At 35.8% G+C, this 12,996-nt stretch overlaps 1 protein-coding gene across 1 annotated transcript in view; it reads right to left on the bottom strand.

Moving 5' to 3' along the window:
* Nucleotides 1–12,996, bottom strand: part of PTPRD (protein tyrosine phosphatase receptor type D) — a 488,669-nt gene that overhangs the window by 156,278 nt on the left and 319,395 nt on the right. The window contains exons 14-17 of the mRNA XM_033122352.1: nucleotides 11,457–11,762; nucleotides 10,378–10,571; nucleotides 8,167–8,193; nucleotides 4,301–4,418 (exon numbers count right to left, since the gene is read on the bottom strand). Coding sequence (XP_032978243.1) covers nucleotides 4,301–4,418; nucleotides 8,167–8,193; nucleotides 10,378–10,571; nucleotides 11,457–11,762 — 645 coding nt within the window. The remainder of the gene's footprint in view (nucleotides 1–4,300; nucleotides 4,419–8,166; nucleotides 8,194–10,377; nucleotides 10,572–11,456; nucleotides 11,763–12,996) is intronic.

The raw sequence follows: 12,996 nt of genomic DNA, 5'->3' as shown, positions 1-12,996 counted from the left end.
TTTAAATATATTTAAAATTATTTTCATTTAAAAAAATCACCTTAAGGTAGACATCGTCAGGCATCCTTAATTTACCTTTCTGTGTATATAACATTTACATGATGATTTTCCCATTAAAGCGAAAGTGATGTTGAGGCTTATACACTTTATCCTGAGGCTCTGCTCAGGATAAAATAGAGCTTTTGGCAGAGGATACATCATTCAATAAACAAAACCCAGTTGAAACTATTGGGTAGAAACATAACTATTAAGTCTCAATATTTTCCAGATAAATATATTTAAATGTATTTACCAAAATTTTCTAAAATTCTGGTTCCAAGGAACTACCTAATAGTACATACATTATACATCTCATTTCTATAAGATGCATATAAAGCTAGGATAAATAAAACACTTAAATTTCTTGATATAAACCACAAATATACTTGCATTCTAATAATATTTGTCAGACATATAGGAGTATGTTTTTATTATCTGGTGTTTAATTTTATAATATTGCTATGGTACACATTTGGAGAAGGATAACAGACTGGTAAATTCTAAGGAAAAAAAAACTCACTGGCCTTATAAAAATGTACATTATTCTTTTGTAGTAGTTAAAGCTTCGGTTGGACTAATACCTCCCCGCCACCTTTTTTTGTTTTGTTGCGTTTTCTTTTGTTTTTAGTGCTGGCATAGCAGTTCTTGCTCAGGGATATACAAACTGTCGGTTTGGAATCATGGGATCAAAGTAATGCTCTAGACTTAGAATGTCAGTTCTGACCTATAGATTTCCACTACTGTGCCAGGAGCATCTCAGTCTGCTTTCCATTCAAGCCTATGGCAGACATTCCTTTCCCAAGAAGAAGTTTCACTAAGCCTGAAAACTATGAGACAAACAGTGTTGAAGAACCAAGATACACAAAAAAAGGATTCAAGAAAGAAATGAATGCTGAGGCAGCTAGAGGAAGAATTCTCAGTATCACCTCAGGAAAGGCTAGCCACATGATCAAAATGACTGAAATCTCCACAACGGTGTGACGAATAAAAGCTGTTTAAGTAAGTTGGGGTAAGCGTTCTAGGCAGTCGTGGTATTTCATCCAGGGAGCAACAGATAGAAAAAAAGGGAAAAGGCATGAGGAGAGTTCTACAATAGAACATCTATGGTTAAAAAGAATTCTCTAAATCTCCACATATTGGCAATGATACCCATTCAATTCCACTTCTGATTTCCAGAAACTCTACGTATGAAACATTTACCATCTACTTACTTTGTGCACAGACTTATACACGGCTCCACAGGCATTTGTTGGGAAAATAAAGAGGGATAAAGCAGGGCCCATGTCCTCTCATTAACGCATACACTAGCTGGGGAAATGAAGAGATGTACTCTATGATACTGCATGTGGAGCCCAGCTCAAAGCTTCTGATGCCTTTGGGTTATTGCGTGGACCACTTTCAAAGACCATCCAGTGGTAGTTGGATGGCTCTGCTTACTCCAGCATAGGAGCTAGAGAGCTGGCAAGATGGAAGAGTCTTGAATTATTTCAGGAGAGCTTGGAGGTCACTTTCAGCAGTGTTTTAGTGAACATATTGGATAAAGTAGAGAGAGCTTGGCTGCACAGTAAATAAGCTAACTCTACGTCATGGAGTGTGTGTGTGTGTGTGTGTGTGTGTGTGTGTGTGTGTGTGTATGTATAGTCTCTTCTCCCTTTTGATTTTTGAATTCTTCTTATTCCCTTACTACATTCTTCCCTCTTAGGACTTGAGGCAATGTATATATGAGATGCTGCCCTTTACTTCTTAGCAACAGCAACCCCTGGAGATCAACCAAGGCACTCAGTCCCAATGGGAAACTTAGCTTCACTTTACCCTAGCACCTAACAAGAAACAATCATAATTGACTGGCCTAAGCAAACTACTTCCAGATTCTCTATGTCAGAGTCATCTTTTCTATCATCCTTAAACACAGCTGCTCAGTATAGTAGTGAAATTTATGTAAAAATACAGAGAAAATTTCAAACCAATGAATTTGCTAGTTGCTTTAAACCTAAAGACTTCAGGCAGTAGACCAATTATTATAATACAGAACAATGGGAGTATTAACAAAGAAATTACAAAATGTCACAATAATTGATACATAAAAGTGAACATTTTATTCAAAAGTATCCCTCAGGTTACGTAAATCCTCATGGATTGCTTAAATTATGGTCAGTACTCTTTGTTTAAAAGAGATGATTGTTCACAGATTTTAGAAACAATCTATTATACATAAAAATATCCTATAATCAAGAGTTTTACTAATAAATAAAATTTCATAAGAATCCCTAAATTTTCCATTGGAGCTGTAACTAAATACCCTTATAACTGTGGTTTATTAGGAGCTCACATCTGTGAGATAAATGCAATAATTCTTCAGAGTCACATAATATAAGGATTTTTAAAAATAATGGTATACCAAACAAAACAAATTACTGTACTCAACGATTAACTTGGGATAAACCATGACTGGGAAATGCTTTTTGGCTAGTAGGTTGTAGTAACAAAAACTAGAGTTTTTTTTCTTAAAGGGATTATAAATCTGGATTCTCCCACCTTGAACCCAAGCTCAGTAGGGATGTTTTAAGAAAATAAATGTGCAGATATATAAATTATAATACTTTCTTCCTCAATACCCAAGTCTCCACTGGTTAAGAAAGATCTGAAATTGGGAATGAAAATTGTGAATGAAAAGTAATTCTATATACAATAAGATCTCCAATTCTAAATAATTTTCTGTATGGTAACTAAAAAGTGATGAACTAGTCTTTAAAAGAGACAATAATATTGATTTTTCTAGAATCCACATCCTTTGGCTATAAATCCTCTACGTTTTTCTCCTCATTATAGGAACCTCATCTTATGAAGAATAGGAGTTCGATGCTTCAAACACATTTCAGGCTTATTAAGGCACAGTTATAAATATTTCCCTGAAATGTATTTTCTTTATTTTGGGATTAAATTTCAGGGCTGTCTATATTCCAATAGACGGGGTTGTCTATATTTATCCTGAGTTGTCTGTATTCCCGTGGAGGCTGGTTCCATAGCAAGATGGGGGACATGCCCCCATTGAACACGTGTCTCCATTCCTTATGCGTAGCACTAAATTAGCTTGATACAATACTATTCTAAAAATAAATAAATAAATAAATAAATAAATAAATAAATAAATAAATAAATAAATAAAAGGAGAAAAAAAGCCCAGAAGGCCTTGTCTTGAAGGAATTTTGCCATCTGTAGCCTTGCTGCTTAAGGCAGTTCCAGGTGGCAGGATGTGAGTGAGGCAAATTGTGTGACATTTAGACAAATTTGGCAGTGAGCATGGCACCCAGGAGGGTACTCAACATCACAGCTGTTCTTTGCTTTATGCCTTTACATAGAGGTGGGTTTCCAGAAAGTTGTGTGAGAAGTGATTCAGGAGGAGCAAATCAAATCACAGTTTAAATGTTCCATGGGAGATTTCTATGCAAAGGGACCAGAGGAGAATCCTATTGTAATTTTCTCTTAGTTTATTGGTTTTACAATGCTAGGTCCTCCTTCATGCTGGCTTTTCCTACTGTGGCCAACCAAAATGACTCTGAAAAGCATTGAGAAATTTTGTTCTTTAGAAAGGAGCAATCTGCTATTACCTAACCGTTTTGGTTTTCTTCATTCTCTTTCCTATTCCCCATCTTTTGTGCAATTTGTCCTCTTTAGACTCCCCTCAGCAAGAGATAAGGAGGAGAAAATGACAAATAATAAACAAACAAACAAACAAGCAAGCAAAATCATCACTTAGTTCAAGATGGCAGCTCTTCGAACAGAGTTTGCTATTGGAAGAGGTTGAAGATTTTGAGTGACTGATCTGCCTTCCAGGCCCTCACGGGACTTGTTCCTTGAAACATAACCCTTAGTGGCTGCCCTATCCTTAATGACCACACACCTTTATTTTTTAGCTTATCACTTCCTGACATTTTATTATATATTCATGTGATCACTTGTTAATTATCTAGTCCTGGTCAGAAAATAAATTTCAGAAGGGTAGAGTCTTACTGTTTTGTTGATTGGTGTATTCCCAGTAATGGAAATAGTGCCTGACACATAGCAGATGCTTGAAAAAAATATTTGTTAAGTGACTGACTGAATAATCCGGGCAAAATACATTCCTGAGTTTTTTCATCTGAAACATTATATATATATATATATATATATATATATATATATATATATATATATATTCGACCAAAGCTATTACTATTGCCTGAAACATGTTCAAGGAACTTCTAAGCACAGATATGGTTACCTGCCCCTGTGGTGGACACCAGCTTGGGCTTGCTGCGAGCACCGTCTCCTTTGGTGGTGTAGGCTGTGACGGTGAGGGAGTAGGAAGTTTCAGGCTGTAGCCCAGAAATGATCATGTCCTGAAATGACACAATAGAATGACACCAATTCAAAACATGCTGTGAATGTCCTTGGGAAAATCAAAGCACCCATCTTCATTCTGCACATGCTTGCACATTCCCTTCAGCCATGCCAAGCACTGGAGGCTTCAAGCCTGGAGCTCATGCTATGGATGATCTGTTTGCATGCTGACACTGACGTGGGCTCTTCAGCCATCCTAAGAGGCAGCTCTAAGAAAAAGTAGTGAAAAGCACAAAACCTGGAGTGAGACCTCTTGAATCGTTGAATTCAAACCTGCCTCCCCTTATGTATTAGCTTGGTGATCCAGGGTATATTTGTTCACCCTCTGTGCCTCAGTTTCCCATGTGAAATTTGGAATAATAAGACCCCATTGGGCTACTGGAGGATTAAATGGGTTGTATCACATAAACACTCAGAACTATCCTGGCTCGTAGTGAGCAATCCGTAAACTAGGTGTTATTTATGCCAGCAGCTCTCCATATGCATCCACTGTAGCCTGGCCCACAGACCGGTGATGGGGCTGATGCCAGTGCAGTCTGTTTTATCACCATGTCAATATTTTGCCAAATGGCTGATCTTTTGGAGCAATATACTCTGAGAGCCAGAGAAGATTCTTAGGACTCAAATGCCATATTATCGGTTAATTGTGTAGGCTATAAACTCCAATCAATATACACTAAGGGGAATTTTCTGTTCATCTGGAGAATTTTCTGTTGATCTAAAACCAAAGAACAAGACTTATTCTACTACATCACGGGTTCAATTAATTCTATCTAGTAAATGTCACATATCACAAACTATTTATCAAAACTCTTAGTGTAGTCTTAGTAAGGGCCCAAACTGTGATAGTTACTAAGACGAGATGATCATAGAACTCATCTTTTAAATTGGAGATGATGTGATTCTTTAGATACAGTACTGGCTATTAGTTTGCCCTGGTAGTTTCTTTAGAACTATACACACAGAGAGCAATAAACGACCCTCTCAGATTTTTGGCACAGCTATGGGTTCAAATTACGTGTGGATAAATTTAAGAAAATATTCAATGTCTTTGTTTTTCACGTCTGAAGACAATGCAAGTGAGAGTTCAGTGAATGGGAAGGATTATGTGGAGGACAATAGGAGTTTTCTGTGCAAGGCTGTAATGGGCACCAGAGAACTCAGCTGTTGAATCTGATCCCAAATAGGACAGTTTTTACAACGTGTTTTTCTCAAAACAGTAGAAATATCATCAGTGTGGAAATTCAAGAATCTCAGATACCATCTCGAAGAGCCATTGGGAATATTATTCTGCCAGATGAATGGACTAAATTTGGGAAAGAGATTTTACTTTCAGGACCTTGGAATGGTTTCACTAACATTACAGAGAACATAAAAACCAAGTGAACCACCCGAGAGTAGTATTTTAAGTTTTGGTAGACCCTCACTCTTCCAAAAATTATGATGGATAAATGCCAAAATTATTGTTTCCAAGGTCCCCCTCACATGCCACTGATTGCTGCTGGAACCAAGCGAGGCTAGGAGAAAAAAGAAGGAAGGTGTGGTTCTTTCACCAAATCCTGTGGTAAGAAATATATATACTCGGAGCCTGGTATAAGTTTGTCATTTATAAAATTGGGGTTAACCACAGGTCTCCTTCCTCTAGCACAGATTGCGGCAGGATAACAGAAGTAATGCAATTTGAAATTGGACAAGTCTTTTGCGTGGCATAATCTCAGCTGGATACACCTCTGTCTGCCTGGATCATATCATCTCTTGGGTTACATTTTCTTTCTTTACGCTGTGAGTGTACTTCCTTGGTGGTTTCTGTACCCTCTGTGGGGTAGTGTGGCAGATACCATGGCCACACAGTCTCATTCTCCTTATCTTCCCCTACCCCATCTCCACTCTACTTCGTGCCACTGCCTGTTACAAGTTGGCATTAGTGGATGTTCTGTCACAGTCACTGGTCTACTCCTAAAAACAAAACAGAACAAAGGAAAACAAAAACAAACAAACAAAAAACTGCATGCATTTACAAACCTTAAGTCATTTTTTCTTCCTATATCCTAAATTCATCTCTAGGCCTGACTTCTCACCAGGTCTCCAGTGGCATATACATTGTAAATATCTGCTGGACATTATCCCTTGACTGTCATGTGTTACCTCCAGTAGACTTAGCTAAAGGTTAAACGTCATTCCCAGGAATAGATTCCCCTCTTTACTTCCATGTTTTCATGAATGGTAGAGTATCTTCAAAACTTATGATTCTTTGATCTCTTTTTTTCCTTAAATTCTTTTGAAGTCAGCAAGTATTTTTTTGTCAATTCTTCCTTTAAAATACTGACCATAGCTATCCCTTTTTCATCTCTAATGCCTCAACTTAAATTTTTATCTCTTCATGACTATCTTCGTAAAAGAGCTCTTTTTATTTGTTTAGCTGTTGTTCTCTTTTTTCTTTCTAATCTATCCACTAAGCCATTGATTTTTGAGCTGCAGGTACTGGCCCACTTAGTAGGTCATGAAATCAATGTAGTCACTCATGACCAGCATTGGAGAAAAAAAAGAAATAGAATATATTTGAATGCAAAATATTAAAGTTTACATGTATTTAAAGGTAAGGTATTATTTTGTAAAACATTTTAAACATATGCATGCATTGGTAGTGACATATAAGGCATTTCTTACAATGAGTCATGATCAAAGAGGCTAATAAAACACTGCTATACTGTTGATTTTCAATATTATATTAAAATTTATCTCTTAGCTGTATTTAGCATTGACTTATCAACGTGAACCCTTTATTTCTGTCAAATTGGCAAGCTATCAACTGACTACATCACACTTGACTGCCTCAATGGCTACTTCTGCTGTGCTCACCTTTAAAAAATATGTTCCCCCCTCCAACTCCCCAACACGAACACACACTTTTAGCTCTTCAATCCCTACTCATCCTTTAAATTCTTAACAAGTTTTCAGGACCTCTTTTACAAGCCTGGTCTCTTGTTTCTAAACTCATAGCGCTTACAGACATTGTCCCTCATTTACTAATTAATTACACATTGCTTGAGGTGATCATTTATGTTGAATTTTAGGGAACTTTTTTGAACTTCACATCCTTCCTAGACACTGTAAACACTTACAAAGCAGGTGTCACATTTTGCATCTCCCACAGTACCTTATATATGATAAGCTCTCAATAAATAACATAATCCGTTCACTCAAGTCTTTTTTTTTTTAAACTCCTCCTTCAGGGAGATATTTTCTGACGCTTGACATGACTCATTCAATTTTACTCACATTTGTACAGGTACAACAATTTGTATGAGATTCTAGATAGAGGTCATTAGTGCCAGATCAGTATCATGTTATCTACTGAATATGTAACCCTGGAGTAGGATTTATGAACAGCCTACAACACAAAGCTTGACATCTCCTACAGACCAGGATGTAAGTGATGCCTCTGCTTAGAGCATGCCTCCTCTGACTGTCCCAAGACAGAGTTAGTGGCAGCCACTGAAACAACATGAGCTCATGATATTTCTTATGCAATCGGTAGCACCATGCCAATTTCACAAAACAAAACAAACAAATAAAAAAAAAATTAAAAGTGTACCACATAGCGAAGATCATTTAAAAAATAATTTGTTAGTTCATGCATCCAAACAATGTGTGACGACATATCACAAATAAGTGAAAGGAGTAGCAGGAAAAAAAAAAAACAAGCATTTATAATCTGTTTTGACAAAGCAGTCATAAATTACTCACATGTTCAGTAGTATCATCAAATTCCCACTGATTGAGATTAAGGGAGTTGGGGAGAGGGGAAACAAAATAAAAAGAAATGAAGAGAAATTTGTAGCCGGATAAAGGCAATGGTGCCCTCCTTAGATTTAAAAAAAAATAAAGAAATAAAAATAATAATAGAAAAAAAATAAGCAATTCAAGCAATGTGTACAACAAAATTCCAAAGACTATAATAAGTGTGCTATGCTGCCACCTTCATTTCCAATTGAAAGGTCAAAAGTAAAAACGCTCTGTATTGTTATCACTAAAACCAGCTATTTTTCTAAATGTGTGGTTTCATTAGAATGAGTCAGTAAGGCATAGCAAAAGCTAATGCAAACGATGTGACATTTATTTTGACTTCTTCCTCAGGTTACACAGTGAATTCAAGTCACTATGAAAATTAACATCTTTCATTGATATTGAAATCCTATAGCCCCGGTGAAGTCCTAAGACTTAATGAAATTTCAATGGGTAGTCGAAGAGAATGTAGATGGAGGAAAAAAAACAGAAAGAAAAAAAGAGAAAAACCCAAGTAAAATCAGCAAATTAATGAAGAAAAGCCAAAATAGAAGAGAAGGGGGGAAAAAAAGTTTGAGTGGCATTTAAGGCATTTTCTATTATATAATCCCACTAACTACCACGTTCCCAGTGACAACACCAACGATACAGTTCTATAGTGTAAGGTTATCTAGGAATAAAAGAGGAACATCAAAGCATAACAGTCGTATCAATTCCTTCTTCATAATTGCAGATTTACAAAATAAAACATAAGCATTGATGGTTTTATTAATTTTATACTATGAAAACTTTCTATTTTATAGGAAGTACAAAATAAATACTTGAAAAAGTCAGTCCATGGCCCTTTTCTAGAGTCTAAGGGACACTATGAATCTCCAACTAAATCTACGGAAGCGGTCTTCAAACTAACAGTACAATTGGATTCAAGTTCTATAAATTAGCCTCTAATCCAGAGACCTTTAGTTAGAATGTTTCAAAACTGAAGCAAATGTAAGCATCTTTGTGAGTTCATTATATTAAGTCTTTGGGTAAATACTTTCCTTAAAGCCACAGGGATTTTATTGCCCTCTTATTTCCACAGAGACAAAGATGCACAATTTGGCAACCTGGAACAACAGTTCTGAACTTGGTTCATAATCTTCCTCATTTTCATACAAAAGAAGGAATTTTCCATTGAAATAAGTTTTAAATTTTCACAAATATCACCCATCACCATGACCAGGAAGGAATTTGCTGGATAAACAAAGCATTTCCTTATTCATAATATCCCATCACTACTGGACCTTGCAAGCATAGGTAAGCCTGCATAGGTCCATGGGTCAAGTGTAATTCCCAGCAGGTCAGTTATTAACTGCAATCTTCCTCTCCCATTTAGAAAAATATGTACAGATGGATTTATTATGGTACTATCTTTGAATCACTTCTAATTTATGGGGGAAAAAATAATGGCCTGTTTGAAACAACTGATTACTAAACCGAGTTGTGACTGCGTGATTAGAAACCACTGGCTTAGGATCAATAGAATTTATTACATACTCAAATATTCTTAATAGTTTTCATAACTGGGCTCAATATAGGGGAACCCATACATTTCCTGGGAAACTCTAATTTTTATGATTATTATCTTCATTTTCTGGGAAATGAAGCGATTCTTTTCATCAAATATATAATTTAATAAAGAAGTACTAAATAAAATACTATCTGGATAGCTTTCCTTGACTAAGGATGTCTATTCTTCAACAGAAGAAGTTGTATGTTTAAAAATTAGGTCAACTTAATTTCAACCAGTATTAGCACAGCTGAAAGTAGACACTATAGCAAAATTGCTTCTTAGAATTCTTCCCTTTAGTTTGGTTAAATCATTATTATTATTTTTTAAGTCAGAAAGGCAAACTCAGATAAAGCTATAGAAAACTGAATATCTTTATTTTAAGAAACCCGTTACATCTTATTAATCGGATGTGTCATTTCACTACAATTCATTTCCTCACTTAAGGTTAACTCTCATTGAGAAGGTAAATCCATATCATGTATTTTAAAAACAAGAACTTTTGTACAGAATTTTTAAAATTAAAAACAAGTAAATAAATAAAATGGGGCCCATCTGAAGGCACAGACTAAAAAAAAATAAGTATCATATTAAAACATAGGTATATAATTCCAGAGACTTACCTGTGCATCAGCCAGCATGACATCTTTCAGCATGGGCTGGCCCTTGGGCTCACCATTTTCCATCCTCACATAATGCACCTGGTATCCTCTTATCTGGCCATGCTGTTTATTGGGCACAGGTGAGCGCCATGAGACTTTAACAGATGTTGAGTTGACAGCCTCTACCTCGACTTTGCGAGGAGGACCACTAGGAACTGGAACAACATCATTGGATAAAAGAAAATTATAGGCACTTGTCCCACCCAGTCAGAGCATTTTCTTTACTTAGGTTTAAAAAAAAAAAAAAAAAAAGAAAAAAGAAAAAAATGGGCAGACCCACTATGTTTCCTTTGTGGAATACAAACATTTTCAACCAATGAAAATGCTCAACCAATCTGCTCTACCTTTTAAGAAAAGATCAAAAAACATGACCAATGCCAAAAAAAAGTATGGAAGAAAAAAACAGTATCAGAGAAATAGAAAAACATGTAAAAAATGTACAAAAGCCAAGGAAGATGCTTTGAGGTTCAAAGCATTAAAGCACAAAGAGATACAGCATTGAAATAATAACAAAAACTGGTTGTTGATTGTTGTGTGTTTTTGAAAGGTTGCTTTTTAGCAGGAAAAAAAAAAGATTCTTGATTACATAGAGTTTCTTCTTTTTTTCTCATATCAAAGGTATTCCATACAACAAATGCCAAAAATGAAATGTCGAGCATCAGTGCCTCTGAAATATGCAAGACAAAAAGGCAACAAGATAAGAAGGCAGTTTTAAAAAGTTAACTTTAAAATGTAAAAGAAGTGACTTCAAAAAAACCAGGAAAAATGCAGAAGACTTTAGATGGAGGTACAGAGGAAGAGCCTGGATTGCAAGGTCATAGGAGCAAACTGTTCTTTTAAAGGGAAGCAAATTACTGCGTTGAGATTTCAAGGAAAAAAAAAAAGGCCCAGACTGTAGCAAAGATAGGTCAAAAACTACTGATCTCATAGCGATGCTGGGTAAAACAGTTGAGAAAAATGGATTACTGTTAGCCTATCAAAAGACATCAGACCAAGATTTTGTCAGAAGGAAGCAAACTGACGTAGCAGAGGCAACATACCATCTTCATCGGTTCGAGTCAACACGGATAAGCTCTCGGGGCCAGGGCCGACATCTGTGTGGGCTGTCACAGTGATCCTGTACTCAGTCCATTTTTCCAGCTGTTCCAAAAGGTATTTGGTAGTGTCCGAAGGAATTCCCAAAATCTCGTGCGGTTTGTCATCTTCTCCATCCACTGCGGCATACTTGATGGAGTATTCAGTAATAATGCCGTTCTGTTTTTCCACGGGTGGAGGTTGCCAACTTACCAAAATACTAGTGGAACTTGGGCTGGTGCAACTAATGTCTTGAGGAGGAGCTGACGGCTCTTATTTTGGTAGTGAGTTAAAGGAGGGTTTGAGTGAAAGGACAGGAGTGGTTGGAAAAAAAGAAATGATAAAACAAAAGAAAAGGCAAAAATAAATAAACGAACATTGAGGGCAACAGAATGAAAATAAGGCTTTGAAACTTAAAATACGTTTTTAAAGATAAATTATATACCTTGGCTTAGTAATATGAATAAACCAAAAAATGAATAAATGACCAAAAATAAATGTTAAATAATGGATGGGGGAAATATGTGAAAATGAAAGCTTGAGATAACAGAGCCTCCAATAAAATCACCTACCTGCAATTTAAATGCTTCTTCTAAACCAATCCCTCCGTATTCCCCAAGCCCTAATATACAGACTATCCAACTTCAAAATAGCTGCAAATAGTGCAAGATTTATTACATGAGCATCTTGATGATGCTTCATAAACGCTGTTTCCAGCTTTCACTTCTATGTTCTAGAATGAGGGCGATTTATATAAAGTATTCATTTGTGAAAGCGTTCTTAAGTGTGAAAAAACTGAAATAACTGTTAAATGCCCTTTCACCAATTCCATTTTTTTAAAGGAAAGAAATAAAAACCCAACAAACATAAAAGTGTTCCCTCTATCTGCAAAACTGAGTGTGCTTGACCGGTTTTAATGAAAAATATTAACCTAACATTGATCGTAGACCATAAACAGTGAGCATGCAAAATCGATAAAGGATGAAAATGCATAGTCCAAGATTTACCTACCCGAGAGTAATGTCAGGCTTGTTGATTCTGACTGTAACTTGTACTTACCCTACATCGGCTTTCAGCTTTTTAAAAAATTATAACTCTTCTTGAGACACCATTGCTAGTGAAGAATTAGATTCCACCAGCAAATTTTGGTAAAATCAATAATAATCATCTATCCCTTACAAAATGTCAATAACATAGCCATTAAAAAGAACTGTTAAAAAAAACAAACACCTGAGAACCATCTGGAAAAGATATGACTTATTTTTCATTTTGTACATAATTCCTTTCATTTTCAACATAATTACTCATATAAAGTAGGGTTTAAAAAAATAGTTAAAAGGTAAACTTCCTTATTGCCCATTCTAAAAGAAACTGGTCACCCTCTGAATAATTATTTTTCATCAAATTAACCAAACACATCATTACTTGAAAAAATTAAAAAGCTATAAAGAGCAATGCAGCTGCTATCATAAATTATTTTTAAAGTTAATAATATATGTTCCTAAA

This window comes from Rhinolophus ferrumequinum, chromosome 12 (genome assembly GCF_004115265.2).
Source record: "Rhinolophus ferrumequinum isolate MPI-CBG mRhiFer1 chromosome 12, mRhiFer1_v1.p, whole genome shotgun sequence".
NCBI classification, from domain to species: Eukaryota; Metazoa; Chordata; class Mammalia; order Chiroptera; family Rhinolophidae; genus Rhinolophus; species Rhinolophus ferrumequinum.
Note: the sequence above shows the minus strand (reverse complement) of the source record. Positions and strands in the feature narration are given on the sequence as shown.